Source organism: Rhinolophus sinicus, chromosome 1 (assembly GCF_057876585.1).
Source record: "Rhinolophus sinicus isolate RSI-liver-muscle chromosome 1, RSI-T2T, whole genome shotgun sequence".
Classification (NCBI taxonomy): Eukaryota; Metazoa; Chordata; class Mammalia; order Chiroptera; family Rhinolophidae; genus Rhinolophus; species Rhinolophus sinicus.
Genome location: NC_142501.1, coordinates 40,182,480 through 40,210,211, shown reverse-complemented (window position 1 = coordinate 40,210,211; position 27,732 = coordinate 40,182,480). Strand labels below are relative to the sequence as shown.

Genomic DNA, 27,732 nt, shown 5'->3' with positions numbered 1-27,732 from the left:
TAATACAAGAACAGCCAGGATTTTATTGGAGGGAAAGTCAGTAGGGTCAGAGCAACTTCTGTATCCTTAGGAGGGTAACAAGTCCTCCACTTGCAAATTCAAGAAAGGCGTGATAATCTCCCGTAGTTCCCACATTCTGCGACGCCCAAGTATTCTAGGGAGCACTCTTTCAAAGATAAATGTAGCATCAAAAAATAACATGTAGCATGAAAGTCCAGTAAAAGTGAGGACATAAAATATGATGAAAATTCTCAGTGCACGTTTCCTACAAGGAAAGAAAACACCTGTTAAGAACATTTTGAAGAAAACCACTCTGACGTGGCTCCTGGCTCCTCCACTCAGGTAGCTCTTAGTAGTAACCACTTCTTTTGACTTCAGCTGACATTGGCTCCTAGGACTGGCATTGGAATTCTAAGATTCCATAGCCATGAAACAAGAACACCCTCATTATTGTGGGTCTCCTTTGAAATGCTCTTCTCACCGTCTAGCAGATTACTGCCATCTTTACCTCACTTGTGAGGTATGTAATGCCTGTCTGGGGGAAATAAAGGCATCGGCAGGCAGATTTTCTTCGGGACACAAAATACAATGTGACAAATGGAATTCAACTCTCTCTACCACCAGCTGTATCCTGGCATCACACTTGCCCTTATAAAGTAATGTAGGCTTTTTCAAATCTTCAAGGACTGCTCCTTCTAGGCTGTACATGTGATATAGTTTATTTATTTGATTTTACATCCTTGCATTATTATTTTGTAATTATGAATGCAATACATCATTAGGGTAGAAGACCTGGAAAATCCAGAAAAACAACAAGTAGGAAAAAAATGTCGTAGATAATCCAGTTGCCCGAAGATAATTACCCACTATAATACATTTTAGAAGAGAAAATCTACAGTACAGTTAAAGCTAGCTGTGGATCTATTTTGTTATCCAACTCAGTGGATTCTATAAATGCCAAGTTTCATAGCATTATTGCCTTGGCTATCTCTTAGCAATTATGCAAATAATTGCTTCTATTCACCCATTTATTAAAAAGCCAGTGTTTAAAATACTCTGTTAGAAAGAGGATTTGAGGGCTGCAAAGAGGAAGCAGAGATGACCTACCCTCAAAGTGCACTCAATCTAGATTTGTTCTTTTTTATGAAAAGAATAATTTACTACCAAAACATATCTAGTAAAGAAACACTATTCTTCCTAAATTCCAAAACTAGTTATCTTTGGAAATACCAAACTAGAACATTTCAAAGGAACACATTTTAACATTCATTTTTTAAGAGAAAAAGAAAATTTTTAATTACAGATAATTTGGAAAACAAAGAAATGAAAAACTATAATCCCATCATTCTTATATAATAATCTCAGTATTTTTATCTTTCCTTCCTTTCATTCATTTTTTCTTTTGATTTAGTTTCAGTTGTTTTTTGTTTTGTTTTTTTCCTTTTGGTTTTGAGTGTGTCTTTCAGTTTATTTCTTTCCTACAGTGAACACTCTAGGTATGGTTGGATTAGATTTATTTTTGGATACTACCGAGTCATTTTATTTTTATTTACAAGTCAATATGATACAACTTTCTTTAATTTAAATTTTCTGTTATTAAGCAAATAAAAGAACATGTATAATATTTATCTTAAAAGGCTCAGACATTTTTCTTAGGAAAATATCAAGGCTGCTAAACCAAAATAAATTTTTCATATTACCTGTACAGAACCAAAATTTAGTGTCATTTATAAATTTATTCATTTTGAACTTATCTTCTGTAAAGAATAAAAACATTCTTTTGACAAAACAAAACATTCTTTTGACATTTCAATACTATATCAATCAATCAATTTATTTATTTAGCTACTTATTTTTCAAACATTGACATACATAAAATCTTTAATCTTTTCCAAAATGTTCACTTCATTTGTGGTGAATACATAGGGGAGAACTACAAGGGAACTGAGGGATTGGGTATACTACTACAAGAGGCCACCCTCTAAAGCTAAAAACAGCAAAGCTGATACTTAATGATTGACTGAGTCTGCAAGATAAATCTCAAAAAGATAACGTATAAATATGCTCAATAGAAATAGTATGTTTCCAGTTCTCTGACAAGAGATTGGTCAAAGTCTTAGGCAATCTTAGCTAAAATGTAATGATGTGATGAAAGATAGCAAAATCAACTGGATTATAATCTGCTGATATAACACAAATGATAATCGAAAGGCATTCACTTACTTATTTGCCTGTTTGTTTTTTGAGATATAATTCACATGCCATACAATTTACCCTTTAAAGTGTACAATTCAGTGCCTTTTAGATTCTTCATAAACTTGTACAACCATCACCACTAATTCCAAGAAATTGTTATCACCCCAAAAAGAAAACTTATACCCACAAGTCACTTCCCATTTTCCATTATCCCCAAGTCTGCCAAGCACTAATCTACTTTCTACCTCACACACGGATTTTCCTATTTTGAACATTTTATATGAAAGAAATCATATAATATGTGGCCTTTTGTGTCTACCTCTTTTCATTTAGCATAACGTTTTCAAGGATCATCCATGTTATAGTATGTATCAGTTCTTTATTCTTTTATGTGGCTGAATAACACTCTATTGTATAGATTTTGTTTACCTATTCATCAGTTGATGACTATTTGTATTGTTACTACTTGTTAACTATTACAAATAATGTGGTTATAAGCATGCATATGCAGTTTTGGGAAAATATATTTTCAATTATTTTGGGCGCATGCCTAGAAACGGGTCACATGGTAGCTCTATATTTAACATTTTCAGGAACTGTCAAGCTGTTTTCTAAAGTGGCTACACCATTTTACAATCCCACTAGTAATATCTGAGGGTTCGAATTGCTCTACATGCTTGATATTGTCTGTCTTTGTAATTATAGTTATCTTAGTGGTGCAAAGCAGTATTCTGTGATTTTGATTTGCATTTCCCTAATGACCAACAATGTTGAATATCTTTTCATGTGCTTGTTGGCAATTTGTGCATCTTCTTTGAAGAACTGTCTGTTCAACTCCTTTGTTCATTTTTCAAATTGGGTTGTTTGTCTTTTTGTTATTGAGTTGTAAGAGTTATTTATATATTCTGGATACTAGATCCTTAATTTACAGGGTTCTGAAAAAGCTGATTCTGACAATGTTTCCAGCTCTCTCATAGATTTTATTGAGGAGAAAGTTGTCTGGAGTCTTTACTCCACCACTTTTATCAGCATCATGCATCACTTACTAATTTAGTATTTGTTGAGCATGATGAACATCTTCTATATTTCATGTCCCCAAATGATCAAGATTTCTGAGTTCAAGTAGCTGATGGAGTATTAGGAGAAGAGAGATTTAAAATAATTTAATTGCAATAATATGCTGTGGGCTATACGTCAGGATTATGTGCAAGGTACAATGCACACACCAAAGAGGGAGCTGAAGATTCTTCCTGGGTTGGTGGTTGGGGATAAAGAATCAGAAGTTTTCTTCGAGGATACTACTCAGAGTCTATATGATGGTGTGGCATCTCTAGAAAGGAATTCACAAAGTCAGAATTTGCCAGTATGTATGTCTTCCATACTGTACAAGGGAAAAGTATCATGTCCAGCAAACGTAGGTTTTCAATCTGCTTGGCAGGTGTGATCCTTTGGTGGAGGGGCTGCACCACAGCTTGCAGACACCATCTTTAAGATTTATATATATAGCAATAAGAAAGAAATATATCTATATCTGTATATCTAATGCAATAGATTTATATCTAAAATAAGAAAAATCTATGACTTTTAAAGAATAGATAATTTATAAAAGAAGATAAAACAAATTTTTAGTCAATGCTTGAAGAAATTGAACCTTACTATAGATCATACATTTTGGGGCCTCTGTCCAGTCCCCAAAGGCTCCTGTCTCTGACTTACCACATTGTAATTCCAGGAGGAGAACTCTGCATTAAAGGGGCTGGGGGAGCATGAAGAAGCAGAGGCTCCATTTCTCCCATATCCATTTCTTCTGGACTCTGAGGGTCTGTGTTCCCTTCTTGCAGTTGGTACATCCCAAGCTTTGAATTCAGCATAGTCATGTCTTTGCAAAAGTTCTGAGGGAAAAAGTCAACTGTCATTAAAAAAATAATAATTCTAGATGTCTGCCAGTCTTATTGTAGATGATGCAGAGTGCTTCTCCTCCAGAATACCTCAGGGGCCTGTACTGCAAATCACGTGTGAGTCATGTGAGGTCCATTGGCAGGCATACTCACCTATTCACAGAGAATGCTAGCACCATGGTAGAAAATGAAACAAAACTTACATGCTACTCTTTAACTATTGGATTTTACATGTGGGAAGATAATAATTCTGTACAGCATTTGTTCATTTATGTAAAATATATTTATTGAGTGACTTCTACCAGGCAGTGTTCTAGGATACAGTGGTTAACAAAATAAACAAGGGATGTGCATTCAATGACATGTATGTTTTTAACAAACTAGACAAGAAATTACATATATGTTTATTGGGGCTGGGGGACAAGCAATCAACAAGTAAACTCATATACAAGGGTGCCAAAAAAAATGTATACACATTTTAAGAAAGGAAAACTGTATTAAAATAGTAATAGTGTATACTGATAACAAAAGATGAATGCAACTCACATTTGACTTCTGCAATTACAAGAGGTGCTCAAAGTGATTACCATCAGTGTCCAGACACTTCTGATTATGGCGAACTACTGCTTGAGCAATGTTGACCAAAGTGTCCACTTGTATCCATTTTTTTGGCATCTCTGGTATACTCGTACATTAGCTATTATAAATTAAGATACATGCTAAAGAGAAAACAAAGTGATGAGATAGAGTAGCTAGGGTTTGGTGGTGGGACATGTACTCTAGAAAGTGGGATGATTAAGTACTTCTGAGCATGTGACAGGTAGATTTATTCATTTATTATTTCATTCACCCATTCACATTTACCACAATGAATAAGATCTCGTGGGAGGAGCTCAGAAATGGAATCATTATTTTTCTGGCTAGGAGACTAGGGGAGGCCTGGAAGAGGAGAGGACATCTGAGCTGAGCCTTGAAGAATAGGTAATATGTATGCACACATGAAGGGTAAGCTCCAAGTGGAGGAGATGTGGGTGGTGTATGAGGCCTTGTGGGTACACCAGACCTGTGAGACGTGCTGCTGCCCCAAAGCAGAAGGCTAGCAGGGGGAGAGGAGAAGATGGCGATAAGGTTAGAAAGACACCAGGGAAAGAATCACCCCTGTATGTAGATTTAAATCATTTTATTTTGCCATTATTTGAACTTGTGCAACTCTGAAATCTTACCTCTATTCTTGCAACAAGTTTCTCCTTTAATTCATGAGCTTCATTACAAGCATCTGCCTGAAACAACACCCAAATTTTAGATAAAATATAAATTGTATTTTTCTGGTTTACATCATGAAACCTCACTCATTTTGACACCACTTAATTGTAAAGTGGCTTTAATGAAACTTTTGCTCAGTAAAACCCTTGCTCTTAGAGCAAATTCATAGTGTAATTATGATAAATTGCAGGAGAAATAACTGAAATGTTAATAAAATTGCTCTTAATGCTTTAGAAGTATAAATTTATACAAAAGCTGCTTATTATAAATCATCTTTTTCTCTATTCACTACTGTTTCCTTGCTCCTTAAAAAATGTCCACCATTACAGTAATTGAAAAAACATCGTATGTTTTTTAGAGAAAAAAAAGAAATTTATATATTTTGTAAGTATTTAAAAAATTATAATATATAAATGTAAGTCTGTATTATGTTAGTTTAAATATTTGGGCCTTGTGGTTTAGCAAAAGAACTGTCCATAAAGAGGTCCATTTTCTCTTTTCTTCCCATGTCTCCTATAGGTTGTCAGGTAGAAATAACAGATGGTTTTGGTTGGTTTCTATCAGTAAGATCAAGATACAAGCTGAAAGCAAACCATCTCTTTCTAAGACATGAATGCCAATTGCACCTATGTCAGGAGCAAAATGTTTTAAGGGTTTTTAATTAATCATTCCATAATAGACTTGCAGCATAACTTGACAAATAGAGCTATAGCAGGAAGAATAGTGTTCAGAGATTCAGAGATTCAAGAAAAATGGTTTCTAAAGATGCCATTTCTAGAAATTGATTCTTAGAGAAGGACTTGCCAAAGCAAGCAAAGATACAAATTTCTGAGGCATAATTTGTAATAGTAAGCATTGATTATAAAGCCACAGATATCCAACAGAATAAATTTAATAAATCAAATTCTGCATTATATAAGTGAAAAAGTAAAATAACAGCTAGTAGCATAGAAAGTTGTTGAAGAAAAAATGCTAAGTAAAACAAAAAGCAAGTTGCAAAACAATTTACGTAATATACTCTTATAAAAATAAATACATGTATAGAAAAATTTGGAAGAATATAAATATAATGTTCACTGTGTGCATCATTGAGTGGGATCATTTTTCATTTTTTAATATAAAAAAGTTCTATGTTTTAATTGTTAAAATAAACTTTTGGTACTTTTGTTAGAAGAAAAAATATATATGTATATATATATTTTAAAATATATATTAAATATTTTCTATAATGTATATATATATTTAAATACATATTAAATATTTTATATATTTAAATATATAACACTATACATGTATATATTAAAATATATAAATATATCTTATTTATCTTTTTAATGAGAGAGCAAGAAAAAACTGGGTCTTTTCATCTGGAAATATGAGCAAGTCACTTCATGTTTCTGAGTTATGTTTTTCTCTTCTGAAAATGAGAATGTAGATTAAATGAAAGTAAGTTCCCTTCTAGGTCTAAAATTCTGAGTCTATCTTTCATCAAATTTTAGATTCCGTTCACTAAAATTCTCTAAATCTGACATTTCTTTGAAGAACCATTTTTCTTCCTTAATAATAAAGACATTTTATCATTACCTGGACAAATTTATTATCCATTTCTCCTAGTTGCTTTTTAATTTCCATGATCTTCTCCTTTAAAACAAAGGGTATAAAACAAAAATTGTAAAGAATGATGTGTAGAATTCAAACCAAACAAATGACAATTTTTAGAAGAAAGCTCATTCATGATAAAAACAAAAAAAGTTTGAGATTTAATAGCAGCTTTTTTTTCCATACTGTTCTGAGTACTGATCTCCAAAACCAATATTAAATCAAATCAACAAGAGATTATTGCCCACATCCTATGGATGTAAGTAGCCATTGAACTAGGCATAGTGCTGGTTGTATACGAGCAATAAGAGCATTTACCCTGAAACAACTATGGAGAATGTACAGTCTACACCCTTCTTTACCAAGTTCACTCATCACTAACCTCTGAATTGTGTGATTTAATTGTTTGGAAAAGAGCTGTGATATGATAACCATAGTTTATTCGGTGTCCTTGTTTATTTATATAGAAAATATTTTTACAGAGTGCTTATCAAAGATAACTGCATCAAAGATAACTGAGATGGGAGTCAGTCTCAGAATGAAAGTCTAGATGTTCATGTAGAGATTTCAGAAAGCTTTCTGTACTTGGGGTCCCTGTATCAGGCAACACCCAAAGCCATGTCAAAGTCCTTTCTTCATCTTAAAGGTCTCTTAAACTTGTTTCTGGGTGTGTGTGTGTGTGTGTGTGTGTGTGTGTGTGTGTGTGTGTTTAAATGCTTTTACCAACTTTCCCTCCACCCCCTTTTCATGGCTTTCTGAATCATTCCATTTCTTCATGAGAAATAAATGAACTAATACATGATATAGTTTTACACTTTGTTAACTTGTTTCTCCTTTAATTTTCCACACTATGTTTGCTGTTCCTATGTTGATTTCTAACAGTCTTCTGCAGAGTAAACCTATAGCCATTCCTACTGACTTTGCATCTGTAACAACTATGTTGAAAGTTTCTTATTCATTGTATTATTGCATTTGTTTTTATGCAGGCTTTACCATCAGCCTTTTGACCTATTGAAGACAGAATTTGCGTCAATTTTTTTTCTTTTTTTTTTTAAATTTTATTTTATTAAATTTATTGGGGTGACAATTGTTAGTAAAATTACATAGATTTCAGGTGTACAATTCTGTATTACATCATCTATAAATCGCATTGTGTGTTCATCACCCAGAATCAGTTCTCCTTCCGTCACCATATATTTGATCCCCTTTATCCTCATCTACAACCGCTTTCCCCCTTTACCCTCTCGTAACCACTAAACTATTGTCTGTGTCTATGAGTTTTTGTTTCTCATTTGTTTGTCTTGTTTTTTTGTTGTTTTTGGTTCATATACCACATATCAGTGAAATCATATGGTTCTCTGCTTTTTCTGTCTGACTTATTTCGCTTAGCATTATAGTCTCAAGATCCATCCATGTTGTCACAAATGTTCCTATATCATCTTTTCTTACCGCCGAATAGTATTCCATGGTGTATCTATGCCACAACTTCTTTATCCATTCATCTATCGAAGGACATTTTGGTTGTTTCCATGTCTTGGCCACCGTAAACAAAGCTGCAATGAACATTGGAGCACAAGTGTCTTTATGTATAAACGTTTTCAGATTTTTGGGTAGATACCCAGGAGAGGGATTAATGGGTCATATGATAATTCTATTTGTAATGTTTTCAGGAACCTCCATACTGCCTTCCATAATGGCTGCACCAGTCTGCATTCCCACCAACAGAGTATGAGGGTTCCTTTTTCTCCACAGCCTCTCCAATACTTGTTACTATTTGTCTTGTTGATGACAACCACTCTAACTTGGGTGAGGTGATATCTCATTGTGGTTTTTATTTGCATTTCTCTGATGATTAGTGATGTTGAGCATTTTTTCATATGTCTATTTGCCATTTGTATGTCCTGTTTGGGGAAATGTCTCTTCAGGTCGTCTGCCCATTTTTCAATTGGGTTGTTTGTTTTTTTGTTGTTGAGTTTCATGAGTTCCTTGTATATTTTGGGTATTAGCCCTTTATCAGAGACACTATTTGCAAAAATCTTTTCCCATTCATTTTGTTGCCTCTTTATTTTGTCAATGGTTTCTTTTGCTGTGCAGAAGGTTTTAAGTTTGATATAGTCCCATTCATTTATTTTAGCTTTTACTTCCCTGCCTTTGGAGTCAAATTCATAAAATGCTCTTTGAACCCAAGGTCCATAAGTTTAGTACCTATGTTTTCTTCTATGCAGTTTATTGTTTCAGGTCTTATGTTTAGGTCTTTGATCCATTTTGAATTAATTTTGGTACATGGTGACAGATAGCAGTCTGGTTTCACTCTTTTTCATGTGGCTGTCCAATTCTGCCAGCACCATTGATTAAAGAGGCTGTCTTTTCTCCATGGTATGTTGTTTGCTTCTTTGTCAAAAATTATCTGTCCATATTTATGTGGTTTTATTTCTGGGTTCTCAATTCTATTCCATTGGTCTATGTGTCTGTTTTTCTGCCAATACCATGCTGTTTTGATAATTGTTGCCCTGTAGTACAAGCTAAAGTCAAGGAGTGTGATACCTCCAGCATTGTTCTTTTTTCTTAAGATTGCTTTGGTTATTTGGGGTCTTTTGTGGTTCCAAACAAATCTGATGATTTTTTGTTCTATTTCTTTTTAAAAAATGCCATTGGGATTTTGATGGGGATTGCATTAAATCTGTATATTGCTTTGGGTATATATGGCCATTTTAACTATGTTGATTCATCCAATCCATGAGCATGGAATGTCTTTCCATTTATTTGTGTCTTCTCAATTTCTTTTTAAAATGTTGTACGGTTTTCAGCATATAGGTCTTTCACACCCTTGCTTAAGTTTATTCCTAGGTATTTTATTCTTTTTGCTGCGGTTGCAAAAGGAATTTTTTTTAAATTTCTTTTTCTGAGATTTCATTGTTAGTATATAGGAAAGCAATGGACTTTTGTATGTTGATTTTGTAGCCAGCAACTTTACTGTATTCGTTGATTGTTTCTAATAGCTTTTTGGTGGAGTCTTTAGGGTTTTCTATATATAGCATCCTGTCATCTGCAAAGAGTGACAGTTTAACTTCTTCATTCCCAATTTGGATGCCTTTTATTTCTTTCTCTTGCCTGATTGCTCTGGCAAGGACTTCCAACACTATGTTGAAGAGCACAGGTGATAGGGGACAGCCGTATCGTGTTCCTAAACGTAGAGCAAAGGGCTTCAGTTTTTCACCGTTAATTATGAGATTAGCTGAGATTCTGTCATACATGGCCTTTATTATGCTAAGGTATTTTCCTTCTATACCTATTTTATTAAGTGTTTTAATCATAAATGGATGCTGTATCTTGTCAAATGCTTTTTCTGCATCAATTGATATAATCACATAATTTTTGTCCTTTATTTTGTTTATGTGATGTATCACATTGATAGGTTTGTGTATGTTGAACCATCCTTGTGCCCCTGGGATGAACCCCACTTGGTTGTGATGAATAATCCTTTTAATGCATTGTTGCATTCGATTTGCTAGAAATTTGTTCAGGATTTTTGCATCTGTATTCATCAGAGATATTGGTCAGTAGTTTTCTCTTTTTGTGTTGTCCTTACCAGGTTTTGGTATCAGGGTAACGTTGGCCTCACAAAATGAGTTGGGGAGTACTGTCTCTTCTTCAACTTTTTGGAAGAGCTGAGCAGGATTGGTATTAGATCCTCTTTGAAGGTTTGGTAGAATTCAATAGTGTTGCCATCTGGTCCCGGACTTTTGCTTTTGGGAAGGTTTTGGAATTTGTGTCAATTTTTTTAAGTTATGTTTACTGAGGTTTTAATTTACATACATTAAAATTTCACCTGTTGAAAGCATACAAATGCAGTATGAATTTTGACAAACATGTACTATCATAGAATCACCACCACAAGATATGGAATATTTTCATCACACCCAAATTTCCTTGGGGCCTTTGTCAGTCCCCTCCTCCCTTACCCCAGTCACCTCTAGCAACCACGAATCCATTTTTTTGTTTCTATAGTTTTGCCTTTTTCAGAATGTTATAGAAATGGAATCATGAAGTATGTCATTTTCTGGGCCTGGCTTCTTTCACTTCACATAATGCATTTGAGATTCATTCATGTTATTGGATGAATAAAAAGTCCATTCCTTTTACTGCTGAGTAGTATTCTATCATATATAGCATGTACCACAGTATGTCCAGGCATCAGTTAGTGGATATGTGGGCTATTTCTAGTTTTTAAATTCATGCTTGTTTTGTTTTTTTGTTTTTGTTTTTTCGTACATACACAGCTGTGTATCCTCAGAGAGAATTTCCATACATATTTGTGATGCCTTCCCCTTTCATATTATCTCAAGGCCTTGTTGGTTTGTTTTTTTAATCTGTCATGTATCTTTGTGCTCTTCTGTCTTTCTTCTTATTCTTTTGATATCCATCCCTCCCGATCCCTACCGCCTGCTGAAATCCACATTCCTGTAACACAGCTGGCTTTTGGAGGAAATTTTTTAGGGCAGAATATTTCTTGAACTTTGTCCTCTTCCCTCCTTTCATAGTTTGTAATTTCCAAAGCCCAAGGATAGTGAAAAAACTCTTGACTTTTCAACTAACACAAAATGAGGTTGCTACCTTAAAAAGAGGGACTAAATCAGAAATAAAAGTATTATTTTCCTTGGTGATAAATCTGTGCTGATCTCTAGATGGCTTTTAATATGTGAGGGAGTCTAAATAAACATTACCTTCCCAAATAAGAGACATTTCTCCTTTACTTCTTCCAAAATCCACTTCATTTAAACTCTTTACCTTAAGCTAAAGCAGAGGTTGGCAATTTCAATAAAAAGAGGTAGCTAGACACAGACTTTTTCCTTTTTAAGATACTTTTCTTCAAAGGCCTGAAGTTTAGTGGAGCAGAAAAACTATTAGCCAGGGCTCTAAAGTCTAATGCTTATCCAGAGTTGATCACTATCTTTCTAACATTCTACGACTCTTTATAAAAAGGGGAAAAACAAACCTTTTTTAGAAAAGAATCTCTAAAAAATCCAAGGAGACAGAAAAAAAAAGGAAAACTTTGGCGATAGTGAAAAACAGCTCAAGAACTCTCCATGAAAAAAATCAAAGACAAAGACAAATATATCTCTTATATTCTAAGGATGCAATTCTTCACAAATATTTATTTCCTGGCTGTCTTCTCTGCACTGTTAGGTCCTGGGGTACAAAGATTAAAAAGAGAACTTTTCCTTTAAGGTACTCATCATTATCTTAAGACGGCATCAACATATACAATTATCAAATTTGTCTGACTGAGTTTCTAGGTAAAATAGGAAACTCTAGCCTATTTGTGTCATCAGAGATTAAAAGTGGTGGTGCCTAGGCGAAAGGTGCTCAGAACTGACCACCAGAGAGCATTCCTTCTATGACAGAAGGTGGGTTTTAATTCTTGTTGTGACCTGTTAAACAACAGAAGGGGTGCGAAGAGATAGCAGAGTCCCTACAACCTTTCAGATTATCCTCTCCAAGCCTCCATCTTACCTCGATGTTTGTCCCCTGATCAGGGTCAAGGTCCTGGTGTGACTCCAGTTTTTCAATTTGGTCCTCCAGGGACATCACCTCATTTAATAAGCTGCAAGCAGACCACAAAATGGGTTAAGCCCATGGATTAAGAAAAATCACCCAATGGACAATCTTTTTTGATCTTTTTAGAAAGATCATTTTTGATCTTTCAAAAGTGAAATCCCATTTCTATATAAGAGAACTCTTGGTTAATGATTGTTTTGGAATAGGAAGACATAAATGCAGTTCAAAAAAGTAAAAAACACTCTAAATAATTCAGATAATAGTAAAGAAACATAAGACCTACTGAATATAGGAGCAGAAAATTTAAATGATTAAAATGGAAACTTAGTTAAATTTCTAAAAAAAACAAAAACCACAGAAAATCTTTGGGACCTAGGACTAGGCAAAAACATCTTAGACTTGACACCAATAGCATTACCCATAAGAGGAAATACTGGTAAACTGGACCTCATTAAAATTGAAAACTTTTGCTTGGCCAAAAACTAGTAAATGGGTTTGCATGTCACATACCTGGCAGAGGTCTTATATTTAAGATATATGAAAACCTCTCAAAATTCAACATTAAAAAAACAACTTCCTGATTACAAAATTAACAAAAGACATGTACAGACATTTCACCAAGAAGATATACAGATGGCAAATAAACACATAAAAGGATGTTCAACATAATTAGTCATTGGAGATATGCAAATTAAAACTACAATGAGATATCACTATACATTTATCAGATAGCTAAGATAAACAATAGTGATAACACCAAACACTACTAAGGATGAGGAGACAGAGAAATTGGATCACTCATACATTGATGGTGGAAATGTAAAATGGTACAGATACTTTGGAATATATTTTGGCAGTTCTTGTCAAAACTGAAAACAGACTTACCATATGCCATATGACCTGGTGATTTCACTCTTGGGCAACTGAGAAATGAAGACTTATTTTCACACAGGAAGTTATACATGAATGTTCAAAGTAATTTTTTTCATAATAGCCCGAAACTGTAAATTATGCAAGTGTCCTTTGGTGGGTGAATGGTTAACCCCATATATCTCCATATCATGGACCACGACCACTCAGCAACCAATAGGAAGGAACACTATGGATACATGCAACAACTTGGATAAAGGAAATTATGCCAAGTGAGAAAGCCAATTTCAAAAGGATACATAGTGCATGATTAGATTTATGTAATATTCAAGAAATAACATAATTGTAGACATGTGGAATAGATTTTTTTGTTGCCAGGGGTTAGGGATGGGTGAGAGGGAATGGGTGTGGCTATAAGGGGTAGGTGACACAAAGGAATTAAAAATCTTACCACAATGAAATCTCCAGGCAATATGGCTTCACTGGTGAATTCAACCAAACATTTATGAAAGAATTATGCCAATTCTACATAAACTCATCCAGAAAATAAAACATCCCAATTTTTTCTATGAGGCAAGTATTATTCTGATACTAACACTGGACATCCCAAGAAAGAAAAACACAGGCCAATATATCTCATTAACATACATGTAAAACTTTTATTTTAGTAAACGGAATCCAATAATATATAAAAAGGATAATGTATTATGACCAAGTAAGGTTTATTCTGGGAATTCAAGGCTGCTCCAGCATTCAAAAACAGTTGTTATAATTCACCATATCAAGACTATAAACAAATAAAAAACAATCATTCAGCGATGCAGCAAAAACTATTGAAAAAAATCAGTATCATTCTGATTTTTAAAACATCTCAGTAAATGAGGAATATAAGAAATCTTCTCAATTTGAGAAAGGGCATTAAAAATAAATTTAAAAATAAACAGTTAAAGCTCACTTAATGCTTTTCCTGTAGAACTGAGAACAGAGTAAGTATGTCCACTGTCTGCTGTCACACTACCTATTCAGCATTGTACTAGAGGTTCTAGCCAATACAATTAGGCAACAAAATGAAGTAAAAGGCATACAGATTGGAAAGGAAGATATAAAGCTGTCTCTATTTGCGGATGGCATAGTTATCTATGTGGAAAATACCAAATAACCTACAAAAACTACTGGAGCTAATAAGTAAGTTTAATAGGGTCACAAGAAAGAAGGTCAATATACAAAAATCAATTTTATTTCTATATACTGGAAATTAACAATTAGAAATGGAAACTTTTAAACTATCCTTATAATAGCAACAAAAACATGAAATATGTAGGTATAAATCTAACAAAATATAAAATATCTGTACACTGAACACTATACAACACTGATGGAAGGGATCAAAGAAGACTTAAATAAACAGATATACTATATTCATGAATTGGAAAAGTCAATATTGCTAAAATGCTCATTTTTCCCAAATTTATCTATAGATTAATGATAGTTCCATAAAAATCACAGCAGGATTGACAAGCTGATTCTAAAATCTATATGGAAAAAAAAAATAGAATAGTCCAAAACCCCTATGTGAATGTTTATAGTGTCTTTGCTTATAATTGTCAAAAAACCTAAATGTGCTTCAATTAGTGAATAGCTAAATTGTGGTATATTTATATAATGGAGGACTATCCAACAACTGAAAGGAACAAACTACTGACACATGCAACAACATGGGTGAATCTTAAATGCATCAGATTAAGTGAAAGAAGATGGACTCAAAAGGTTACATGCTGCATGATTCCATTTATGTGACTACTGGAAAAGGCAAAACTATATTAGGGACAGAGAACAGATCAGTGGTCACCAGTAGCTTAGCCGGGGGAGAGTGATTAACTACAAAAGGGCATAAGGGACTTGGGGAGTGATGAAAGCTCTCTATGTCTTCCCTATAGGGGCTGTACAACTGTATGCATTTTTCAATATTTGCAGTACAATAAAAAACATAATTTTACTGTCTGTAAATTATACCTTAATTTTGAGAGTGGAAAAGAAGTTTGATGTATAGGATTTGAATGGAAACCACAGACTCTTAAAAAATAAATATTATTAACGCTTTGGAAGAAATAAAGAGCCATTTCAGATAGGATGGTCAGGAGAAGTCTGCTGTGAAATGTTTAACTGAAAGACATGGTGATATTTAACTGAATGTGAAGGAGATGTTTAACTGAAAGGTGAAAAAATGTCTAGAAGGAGAGTAGTTCTGCAGTAGGAAAGAATGTGGAATGTGGTAGGATAGTACAGAAGGCCAGAGGAATTTATTTCCACGAACAGCTTGCATTTATTGTTTATTGTGTACCAGACAATACTAGCGTTAGACATTACAATTAATCTCCTCAAAAAACTAATGAAGGGGGCAGCCGGATGGCTCAATTGGTTAGAACATGAGCTGTTAACAAGTTCTTAAAAACAAGGTTGCCAGTTTGATTCCCACATGGGCCAGTGAACTGCACCCTCCACAACTAGATTAAAAATCAACTTGACATCGTGGAAAAACACACTGGTCCCCAATAGTCCACAATAAAACAAACAAAAACAATGACGTGGCTGTCATTTATAGAAGATGAAAGTCAAGGCTGAGAAAAGGTTGATTACCTTATCCAAGAAATGTCAACGTCAGGATTCAAACCTGGATCCCTCTGAATTCAAAGACCATTCTCTTTATACCAGTGACTAGATAAATAATTTTATCTTCTCTATTTAATCTTAAAATTTTCCACTTAAATTCAGCTATGCATTAAACAAATATATTTTAATACTTTTTTCATGTCGTACTGGTTGGATTCCTTTAAACAGTACTAGACAAAACTCAAGGATGACTGGGGACCTGAAGACCTCCCTTTGACAACTATTAACATGGCTTCAAAGAAAGAACCTATGAGGGAAGTCCTTCCCTTAAGGGAAGAGAGAGCAAAAATGCAGATAACTTTGATGTAGGCTTTGAGACTTTGTAACATTGACTTCTAATCATAAGACTTTATACTTCTTATCCTAAAGACTTTCTTAAAGAAAAACAAGATAATAAAATAAACAGCTGTTTTATTTATTTATTTTTTTTTAGGAGGGCACAACACACAATGTCCCATGTGGGGACTGAACTAGCAACCTTTGTGTTATCAGCACCACGCTCTAACCAACTGAGCTAACCGGCCACCCCCAACAGCTCTTTTATTTATAAAGGCAAAAAAAGATTTTCCTAAGGACTTTACCACCTTTCACACAGAGTTTCTTACCTTGTGAGGCTATGAAAATGTGCATTATTTTCTGAGCAACCCCAACACCCTACCATTACCTCTTCACTGTGTTTTCCGTTCGGTTTATTTTTTGTATAGTATTGCTAGTTTTCTCCATCCAGCCCATGTGATCTGCACTGAGTTCTTTCACTTGTAGACCCATCTGCGTATTCCAGTGGTTTAGCTGGAAGAACATGTTCTCCTGACTCCTGCAGAAATAGTATTATGATCAGTTCCAAGGTGTAAAATGGGAAACATCTCACATGGCCCCAAACCCTCTTCTTTTGGATGGCAAATTGGTCTGCTTATTCATCTTCTGTCACCAAAATAGGCCAGATAGGCAGTTCAGTCTCAAGAAAGAAGTCGGGGGATTTATTTGATCCCCGTTTTAACAGATCTTTATAAGGCTGGAGAAAATAAAGCATATTTTACATTTAATTAAAAAAAATAGATACCATTTAATTTCCCTGCATGGAGTGAATGTTAAGCATTGGTTTCAGAATAGTGCTTGCATCTTAGAGGGGAAGGAGAGGCGTACAACAGGGAAAAGGTCTACAAGGACTTAACAATATATTTTGAATGATAATTACAACACTTTTCACATCTAGAACATTATCTGAGAGTAACAAGACATGTATTAATTCCAAGTTTCAAAGAAAAGTTTTCAATGGGAGTCCTGTGGCTCTGCTCACCTCCCTAGAAAGGTCCTCACTTTGCATTCTTGCTGGAACGTGTAGGTAGCTACTGGTGCACGTGAGTGCTTCATGGTTCAATTCATGTATAGATTTTAAATCTCTCAGGCTTTCCCTAAGTTCTCTGCAAAATTTCATTTTCCCCTCCACAAAACATGATTAAATATTCCCTCTTGCATGTGTCAAGGCTTACAGTGCAGGGATGTTCTCCTCTGAAATCTGCAAAGAGGTGGACACGTGAGGATCCTCATGTTGAATTTGATCTATTTCTTGCTCATCCCGTTCACTTTGCAGGTCCTGGTCATGCTCAGCCTCCAGCTCCAACATACCCTGATAAAGATCATGAAAGAAGCAAAGCAGAACAGAAGGCTTATCACAAGAGGTGGTGGTCCCTTCAGCCTACCGATGCCTCCTTCTCTGGGGTAAGCACATAAGCAAGCCGTGTCTGGGGCTGGAGCATTCTAATGCATTTGTAAGATAAGCAGACATGCCCTCCTGCTCCATTGTTAGAGGAAGGCTGGGGCAGGGACTTGGAGAACATCCATGTCCGCACGTAGAGCTCTTTTCAGTGCTGGTGAATAATACAATTCCATTTGTCCGTGGACTCTAGCACTTCACTCAAGTAAGATGACTGGTCTCTTCAAAAAGTCAGTGTCAAGGAAAAGAAAAAGAGGGTGGGACTCTTCTATATTAAGAGTCTAAAGAAATACAAAAACCAATGCATTGCATAGATCTTGCTTGGATCCTGGTTTTGAAAAAAAATACAGCCATAGAAGACATTCGGGGGACAACTGAGAAAATTACAATATTGAGAGACTTGAGATTATGTTATGGAGTTATTGCTAATTTTCCTAATGTGATAATGGTATTTTGGTTATTTAGAAGAAAGTCTTTATTTTTAGAGATGCTGTTTGAAATAAACAGGGGTGAAGTGTCTGCTGTCTTTGACCTACTTGTAAGTGGTTCAGAACAGACCATCTATTTACATATATAAAGATAAAGCAAATGTGACAAATGGCAACAATTTTAAAATATAAGTGAGAATACGAGTAATCATCAGATAATTCTTTTAAGTTTGCTTTTTATTTAAATGTTTTCATACTAAAGAATTTTGAGAGAAAACCTACTGAGTTTGACGCACAAAATTTCTTTGTTTCATTATTCTTTGCCTTGTTTTAGAGGAACATTCAAGGCATTTCAGGTCTGTGCATGCACACAATTGACAATGATTTATCTTTGAACATTTCTCTTCTGTAGCAACTACATTATGAAATATTTCCCCTGTCCTTTGAAGAAGTTTAGTGTGAAATTCTTGTGTTTCAGCAAAACTATTTCTTTTCTTTTTTTAATCTTTATTAAATTTATTGGGGTGACATTGGTTAGTAAAATTATTTAGGTTTCAAGTGTACATTTCTATAATACATCATCTGTATATTGCATTGTGTGTTCACCACCCAGAGCCAGTTCTCCTTCACCATATATTTGACCCCCTTTACCCTCTTCTACCACCCTTTCCTCCATTACCCTCTGGTTAACTGATAAACTTTTGTCTGTGTCTATGAGTTTTTGTTTGTTTGTTTCAGCAAAACTATTTTTAAACTGGAAGGAGAAAATGTTGGAGTGGGGAGGACAAATCAATCTCCTATTACAAATGTTTCTATGAATTATTGGCCAAGTCGATAGGAATAACTAACATTCACATAACTCTTTATATAAATTTCTTTCATGTGCATTCATTCTTTTAATTCTCATGATAGACTTGAGGTGAATAAAGGTAGGTATTGGAATCCCTTTAGCCATTCATATATACTGACTTATCCAAGGTCATATGGTGTGTAATGGGTTAAGTGGTCACCTTAAAAAGGTTTGTCCATATCCTAATATCAAGACCCCATATATAATTTATTAACCAATGTCACCCCAATAAATTTAATGAAAATTTTAAAATTCAGTGCAATCCCTATCAAAATACCAATGACATTTTATACAGAACTAGAACATTAACATTTATATGGAACCATGAAAGACTCTGAATAGCCACAGCAATCCTGAGAAATAAGAACAAAATGAGAGGTATCACACTACCCAATATCAAATTATATAACAAGGCCACAATAATCAAAACAGCATGGTACTAGCATAAAAACAGACACATAGATCAATGGAACAGAATACAGAACCCAGAAATAAATCTATGCTTATATGGTCATTTAGTCTATGATAAAAGAAGCAAGAATTTACATTGGGGTGAAGGTAGTCTTTTAATAAGTGGTTCTGGGAAAACTAGAGAGATATATGCAAAAAATGAAACTGAACCACCTTTTATGCCATATACAAGAATAAACTCAAAATGAATTAAAGACTTAAGTGTAAGACCTGAAACCAGAAAACTCCTAGACGGAAAATACAGAAGTAAACTTGCAGACATTACCCTTAGTAATATGTTTACTGATATATCCCCTCAGACAAGGGAAGCAAAAGAAAAAATAAACACATGGGACTACATCAAACTAAAAAGTTTTTCACAGGAAACGAAACTATCAACAAAACAAAAAGACATCCTGCTGAATGGGAGAAGATATTTGCCAATGATACATCTGATAAGGGGTTAATATCTAAAATTTATTTTAAAAATTCATGTAACTCAGCACCAAAGAAACAAACAACCCAATTTAAAAAATGGGCAGAGGACATAAAGAGACATTCCTCTAAAGAGGGCATGCAAATGGCCAATAGACGTATGAAAAGATGTTCCAGGTCAATAATCATCAGAGAAATACAAACTACAGTGAGATATCCCCTCACTCCTTCAGAATGGCTATCATCAATAAATCAACAAACAACAAGTGTTGGTGAGGATGTGGAGAAAAAAGAACCCTTGTGCACTGTTGGTGGGATTGCAAATTGGCACAGTCACTATGGAAAATAGCAGGACGTTCCCTCAAAAAATTAAAAACAAAATGACCTTATGACCCAGCAATCCCACTCCAGGGTATTTATCCAAAGACATCCAAAACACTAATTCAAAAAAATATATATACTCCTATGTTTATCGCAGCACTATTCACAATAGCCAAGATATGGAAGCAACAGAAATGCCCATCGACAGGCGATTGAATAAAGAAATTATGGTACATTTATACAACGGAGTATTAGTGTGCCATAAAAAAGAATGAAAATTTACTATTTGCAACATGGATGGACCTAGAGAATATTATGCTAAGTGAAATAAGTCAGACTGAGAAAGACAAATACCATGTGATCTCACTTATATGTGGAATCTAAAGAACAGAATAAACGAGCAAACAAAACAGAAATAGACTCAGAGATACAGAGAAAAAAACTTAGGGTTGCTAGATGGGAGGAGGTTTGGGGGATAGGGGAAAAGGTGAAGGGATTAGAAAGTACAAATTTGTAGTCACAAAATAGTCACATGGATGTGAAATATAGTGAGGGGGATATAATCAATAATGTTGTATAGATTATGTAGGGTGTCAGATGGGTATTGGACTTATCAGGGGGATCACTTCATAGACTGTGTAGATGCCTGACCACTGCGCTGTACACCTGAAGCTGAAGTAGAATAATATTGAATGTCACGGGATGTAATAATATTAATGGTCACGGCATGTAAAGAACAGCATAGGGAATAGAGTCAATGGTATCGTAACAACTATATATGATGTCAGAGGGGTAGTAAATTGGGGAGGAGTGGTTATCACTTTGTGAGGGGTGTAAATGTCTAATCATTATATTGTTTTGTACACCTGAAACTAATATAAAAAAATTAAAGTAAATAAAAAATAAATAAATAAAAAGAAACAAAAGATCCTTGAATGTAACCTTATTTGGAAAAAGAATCTTTGTGGATGTAATTAAGTGAAGGATCTTGAGATAAGATTATCTTGGAATACCCAGGTGGGCCCTAAATCCTATGAGAGACAGAAGAGAAAACACAAACACAAGAAGGGCATGTGAAAACAGAGGTAGCCACAAACCAAGGACTGTTGGAGCCACTGAAAGCTGGAAGAGGAAAGGAAGAATTCTCTCCTAGAGACTTCAGAGGAAGCACGACTCTGCTGTTCCTATGGTTTCAGAATTCAGGCCTCCAAAACAATGAGAGAATACATTTTTGTTGTTTCAGCCACCAAATGCGTGGTAATTTGTTACAGGAACCACGCGGTATCAATATATATGGCTAGTAAGTGTATGGACTAGAACTTGAATTTGTTTTTCTGATTCCAAGACCATGGCTCTTTTCATCATATCCAGGCCCTGAGTTCAGATTAAGAAATATCTTGTCCCTACCACTGTCACTTTCACAACCCAATGGCACCTCATCAGTGATGTAAGGATTATTATCACATTTATAGATGAAGAAACCAAGGCTAGATTTCCCAAGTATTATGTGATTCCACTATAGCTTTATCTCTTCATGAAAAAAACACACAATACATTCCCAACAAATCTTTTGTTCCCAACAAATCAAGATATTCAAAAGCAACAGAAACACTGTGATGTAGAGAAATAATACTACACTGGGAAGTGGGAGACATGAATTCTCAGCTTTGTTCTACTGCTATGGATGTTGAACCAGCTAATCACTCTAAAGCTCAGTTTCCTGTTCTGGAATAAGAAAACTGGACCAGATCATCTCTAGGGTTCTGTGTTCAATAATCTATGATGACATTTCTTGTTTTCATCAATCAATTCACTGTAATAGTTAATATACCACAAAAGAGTTAAAAGGCAGGAAACACAATTAAAAGTTTTTTAAATCTGCAGGATTGAACACATAAAGACTTGTGTGTGTGTTTTCAGTAACAAACTAAAAGTGTGCCTGCATGAAATACACCTCCTGAGGGCATTACTTTCCATTTATGTGCAGTTCTTGGAAGAGCTTATGTCTCCATTTGGATGTTCCATAAGCACCTCAAATTCAGCAAACAAAAAATTTAACTCATCATATTTCCCCTCTACCTTGCCCAGGTCCCCCATCCTTGCATATGGTCTTCCTATCCATCCAGATGCCTCTGCCAGAACCCTGGAAGAGGTCCTTGAGTTTTCACGGGAGACGTTCTTTTCCTTCTTCATTACCCATGTCATATCCACTTGGTATCCAAGCCCAAGAATACCTAGTATCTTTTACATCCCCACCACCATCCTCATGGCTCCCTGCTGCCAGTCACTGCCTTACTTTGGTCTTCACCGGTCCTTGAATCTTCTTGTTGTCCTGGCTTCCAGTTTGTACCCTGCTCCATTTCTACCTCCTTAGTGTCCTGGCAGCCTGCTTGCTCATCATGTCTTTTACTCCCACTCATCTTCTCTCAGAACACAATTTCTCTCTGTCTTCTTTGTCTTTAGGTGTGCGGTCCCATCTTTCTGAAATGCTTTGCTCTCACTCACTTTATCCTTCAAAACTCAGTTTTCGTAGTCCCAGTCATGACCCTGTATTAGCCCCGGCAATGACTTGGTAGCACATCGGCTACTCCTGGCGTGAATTTATCATATATCGCCATTTTCTTGTCTGAATCCCTCCAAGTGTGAGAGCTCCCTGAAGGGAAAGGATTTTATATATATATGCATTCCCAGCACTTAACAGTGCCTAGCACGTAGTGAATGCCCAATAAGTAGTTTTAGAATAAACAGACTTCAGAAGTAGACAAGTACGTTCTGCTTGTGAGAGATGCAAACAAAAGCAGGAAACAGGAAAGTCTGTTCACTCACCTGGCATCGGAAATCAATGCTGTATAGAGCAGGGCCAGGGAGCAGGAAACTTGAAACCAGAGCAAAATATTCATTTCTAAATACTTTGGGGGTTTTGATGGTTAGATATAGCAGCTTTGGCTAAGATCTATTTTGTTAATTACACCAACAATTAAAAAATTAACTACTATTAACTCTCTCCATTTTCTTCTGAGTCTGCCCTTTAAATCTTATCATCTTTTCTTATAAAAAGACAAATGTAAGACTATGGAAAGTAGAGACCTTCTTGGTTTGCTTTCAAAGAATAAGAGAAAAAAAATGTTTCTTCCTCAAGAAGTCATATACTTGTCATTTTATCAGCAGAGAGCCTAATTTATTAATACTTATTTGTTAATTATGTCACTGCATGTGATTTATTTTTATGTAATTACAGAATTTCCCATATAAGTAAATTAATATAAATACAATCATAAAAATGTAAAAACCTTATGCCCTGACTTGAAATTTGAAGAAATAATCTATATGCCTTGTACCCTGTGAGTGTGGACTATTTGAAAAACTCTTACCGAGTGAATAATTTTATTAGCTAATTAGACTTATTGTGTTCTGGGTCAACAAGTGATGGTATCACAGTTCACTGACTAACAGGATTCAGCAGGGAACATTGAACCATGAATGCCAGGAAGGTGCCATGGCAAAGCAGGTCTAATGATAGCAGCTTTTTCCTGGAGTCCAGGGACAAGCTGCCCGCAAACAATCATGATACTATTTGTAGAGTAATACCTTCAATTTATGTGTCCCTAAGATCATAGCCCGCCACACCTCAAATTACCTATTTTCGTTTCCCATCCTCAGCCTTTCTAAGAACCCCATCCTAAGAGTCCCCTTCTAATTTTGTTCTTCTTATTATTTTTTCCCATAAAAGTTATCTGTCTGGCTGTCTATCTCTCCTTTCAGTTTTTGTCTAATTAGTATCTGTTCTCCACACTTCTAACTCTATTCCTTCACACCTTCTATTTCTTTGTTTTTTGGTTTTGCTGTTGTTAGTTTACCTACTGCAGAGTCCTTGAAGGTTAAGTCAAGCTTAAGATAGTCTTTCCTTCTGCAGATTTGTAGAGTTAGCCTAAATCCAAAATATATTCAAAAGAGAGGTAGACAGATGAGTCCTGAGCTTCCTTTGGGGGCTGCATAAGCCTGGGGTGAGAAATTCCCACTCTATCCTTCCCTTATGTTTTTCTGACTAGTTGAAACCACCCTCTTATGTAGCCAATAGCCTGGGGCATCTATGGAGAGATTTGCTCATTGATAATAAAAGGGGTCTCAGCCATGCCTTTGCTTTGATCTAAATGGTAGTGAAAGCATAAAATTTTTCCAAGACAAGCTCAGGCTTTGTCTTAATTTCCTCCCATTCCACGTCAGCTGGGTGACTGAATTTCAAAGACTAAGAGAGATTCAGACTGAATTAAGAGTAAATAGATCTCTTTGATGTATTCAGTTGGAAAACAATTTGTGAGAAGGAGACAATTTTACATATGGTAATTTGCTCTAAGGTGAAAAATGCCACAAATTCCAAAGACGAAAGCAACATGTACTGCACAGTTTTTTGCATGGGAAGGTCGGTAAGTCTCTGGGTGATAAGAGCAGCTCTCAGAGGAGACAATGCCTCCCTTCTGGGGCCACGCTCTGACGGTCCTGTACTTCTTTGTTTTGAGGAAAACCTCAGAGATTTCCTTACTGCTTTGAGATAGGAGATATTAGGTTCCCCTCTTCCCCCACTGTGACATTTAAGTTTCTCCCTTACCCCTTTTTTAGTCCCCACCTCTTGAAGCACATCAGTTTGAGGGCTTTCAGAGAAAATGCCGTTCTCATCATCTGTTCTGTCCGAGATATGGTCCATTTTGGTAAATTCCCATAGCAAACTGCAAGACACACAATCGAAACAGATGCTGTGATTATGCCTTCAGTCTGTCCTGAACAGGCCTGCCCTGAACATTTCTAGAGGGAGAACCCTGGGATCTTTCCAGGCCCCAAGGTGTACCTGCTATCCTTGTACTGATTTCATTCTGGGTGACTGACATCTTAGCAGTATATTGCACAAGACAGGAATAGAGAGGCTGGATAAATATTTGTTGACTGAATCAATATATGGTTTAACAGTGAGATTCCAAATTCCAAAATCATTGCAGCTGTGCAGCTCTGTATGTGTGAACGCATGCACAAATAATAAATAAATGCCCTTTTAAAAAAAATTAGATAAGGGGGCAGCCGGTTAGCTCAGTTGCTTGGAGCACAGTGCTCTTAACAACAAGGTTGCCTGTTCGATCCCCACATGGGCCACTGTGAGCTGCGCCCTCCTCAACTAGATTGAAACAACTACTTGACTTGGAGCTGATGGGTCTTGGAAAAACACACTTAAGTAAAGAACAAAATAAAATAAAAAGTTAAAAGAAAAATTAGTTAAAAAGTATAATATGGTTCAAAAGACAATGCAGAAAGGAGTAAGTCTACGATATCATTTTGATCTCAAGCCCCCTGATGTCCTCCCCGCAATGTTTACTAGCTTCTTCTTTATTCTTCCACATAGATTCTATGCCTAAATACGCAGCTATGTTTATATAAATATATACACCTTTTAAAATATAAATGAGAGGACATTATCACACTATTCTGTACCTCATGTTTCTTTTCTAACAATCTATCTTGGAGCCCATTTCATATTAGTACATACAGAGCTGCCTCATTTAAAAATGGTTATACGGTATTCCATGGTGGAGCGATCTAATAATTTGCTAATCAGTTCTTTATTAATGGATAGGTAGATTGCTTCCAATCAAGTGCTACTACGAACAGTGCTTCAACGAATATACCTACACATCTATGTGTCAACATGTATATGTACAGGTATATCTATTGAATAACTAAAAATAGAATTGCTAGGTCAATAGATATATTTTTTTTAATTTTCATAGATTTTACCAAATTATGCTTTAAAGAGGTTGAACCCATTTATACTTCCAGCAAAAATAATGAGTTCTTCTTTTCCACTCTTTTCCTACAACCATGTATTATTAAAGTTTTTTATCTTTGTCTGTCTGGAATACTTAAACTGGTATCTCATTTTAGTTTTAATCCCTTTTATGAGTGAGGCTGAGCATCTTGGCCTATATGTATAAAACTCATTTGTATTTCCTTTTCCATAATTATTGTGTTGATATCCTTTGCTCATTCCCTATTGGACTATTGCTATTTTGCTGGAGTGCATACATGTGTGCATATGTACACACGTACACACACACGTGCTCACATATACTTCTCAACAAATCACAATATATTTGTGATGGGGGTTTATGGCAGTAGTTTCCAGTCTACGGGCCTTAAATTCTGAGATGAGGGGCACGCTGTAACTTCCTTGAATAGAAAGGGGTCTTGAAATCTGTATACATTTCTATAGACTAAGTACTGTTTACATGAATAAATACTGCTCAAAATTTCTAAATGTATATGCTACTGTTATTAATAAACTATAAATGCATTTTGAAACATCTTTGATATCATAACAGCTTTTTTGACATATGAAGGGTTCTGGAAAATCTTCTACTTTAAAAAAGTTCTCCTTATTTAAAAATGTTGTTAACCATTGATTTATATTAATACACGTCTATCTTGTATTTTAAAAATGCATATATGTGGTTATATGAAAATTTGTACTTCCTCTACTCTAGAAAGTATTTTAAATGGTTTATATCTTTAAATGGTTTATATCTCCATTAACTGCAAGTGAAGATAATAAAAACCCAAAACAATCAAAATATTTTCATAAATTGAGATTGGAGTCTTGACCATTTATTTTCAACTGCCATCTGCCTGGTTGATGACCATAAGCCCCTGGAGTGACTCACAGGCCCTACACTACAATAAATAGGTATGGGGTCAAAATTGGAAGAATTGTAGAGAAAAATGTCAACCCCAATCCTGAACCTGGAAATCTCATCATTTACATCCTATTGACCCAATGCAGTCTCCAGACACTGCTCCTAAGAGCTCAGTCCTGACTTACTTTTGCATTACACCTTCATCTGCATCGATGTTTTGGAGAAATCCATTGTTTTTCTCCATCAACTGTTGTTCCTTCCCAACCATCTTCATCTGCAGAGACCTTTTGTCACTTAGCTTCATAAGAGCCATTTCTTCAGCACTGCAGGGACAATGATAACAAGAGGGGTTTCGTGGCAGGTTTGACAACTATATCCTCTATGCTGATACGCTGATAGCAGGCTAATTTCAGGGAGCTTGGGCTTAACCCCTTTCCTTTCAAACCTGGCCATCAATTGGAAGGAACCCCAATGTAAGCTTTTAGATTTTTCTACTCAAATACATACGGGAAATTCTTGTGTGTGGCTGTCCCTAAGGATGTATCTGATTAACGTGAGGGTTATCTGAGCCTGCAAATGTATATATTGAATCCTTAAGTGTAAATATTATGGAGCAATACAAAATAGCCAGGCTCACGAGATGGGAACTTTCATTTTTATAACTTCTTTCTGATTTTTGTGTATGCACAGCATAAGAAATAGAAAAGGACAAAGAAGAATAAAAATCACATACTACAGGAATAACCAGAGATACCCCAGAGATAGTCAAACAAAACCACTGTTAGTATTTTGGCTTATTTCT

General features: G+C 35.4%; 1 protein-coding gene across 1 annotated transcript; it reads right to left on the bottom strand.

The window, feature by feature from the left end:
- Positions 1 to 51: 51 nt before the first annotated feature.
- On the bottom strand, positions 52 to 27,243 carry SMCO2 (single-pass membrane protein with coiled-coil domains 2). Its single transcript, XM_019737429.3, has 9 exons — positions 27,116 to 27,243; positions 24,878 to 24,977; positions 17,546 to 17,682; positions 16,720 to 16,869; positions 12,471 to 12,561; positions 6,942 to 6,998; positions 5,318 to 5,374; positions 3,913 to 4,088; positions 52 to 265 (listed from the first exon to the last, which is right to left on the bottom strand). Exons 1-9 carry the CDS (start codon positions 27,241 to 27,243, stop codon positions 67 to 69), a joined length of 1,095 nt encoding a protein of 364 aa, XP_019592988.3. The 3' UTR covers positions 52 to 66.
- Positions 27,244 to 27,732: the final 489 nt, after the last annotated feature.

What these genes read in the sequence shown, in the direction of transcription:
- SMCO2 (XM_019737429.3), bottom strand. Translation starts at nt 27,243, where the DNA reads ATGGCTCTTATGAAGCTAAGTGACAAAAGGTCTCTGCAGATGAAGATG. An exon ending in GATGAAGGTGTAATGCAAAA is followed by an intron (nt 24,978 to 27,115) that starts GTAAGTCAGGAC and finishes TGTGTCTTGCAG; the next exon opens with TTTGCTATGGGAATTTACCA. An exon ending in ATCAGGGGACAAACATCGAG is followed by an intron (nt 6,999 to 12,470) that starts GTAAGATGGAGG and finishes TTTGTTTTAAAG; the next exon opens with GAGAAGATCATGGAAATTAA.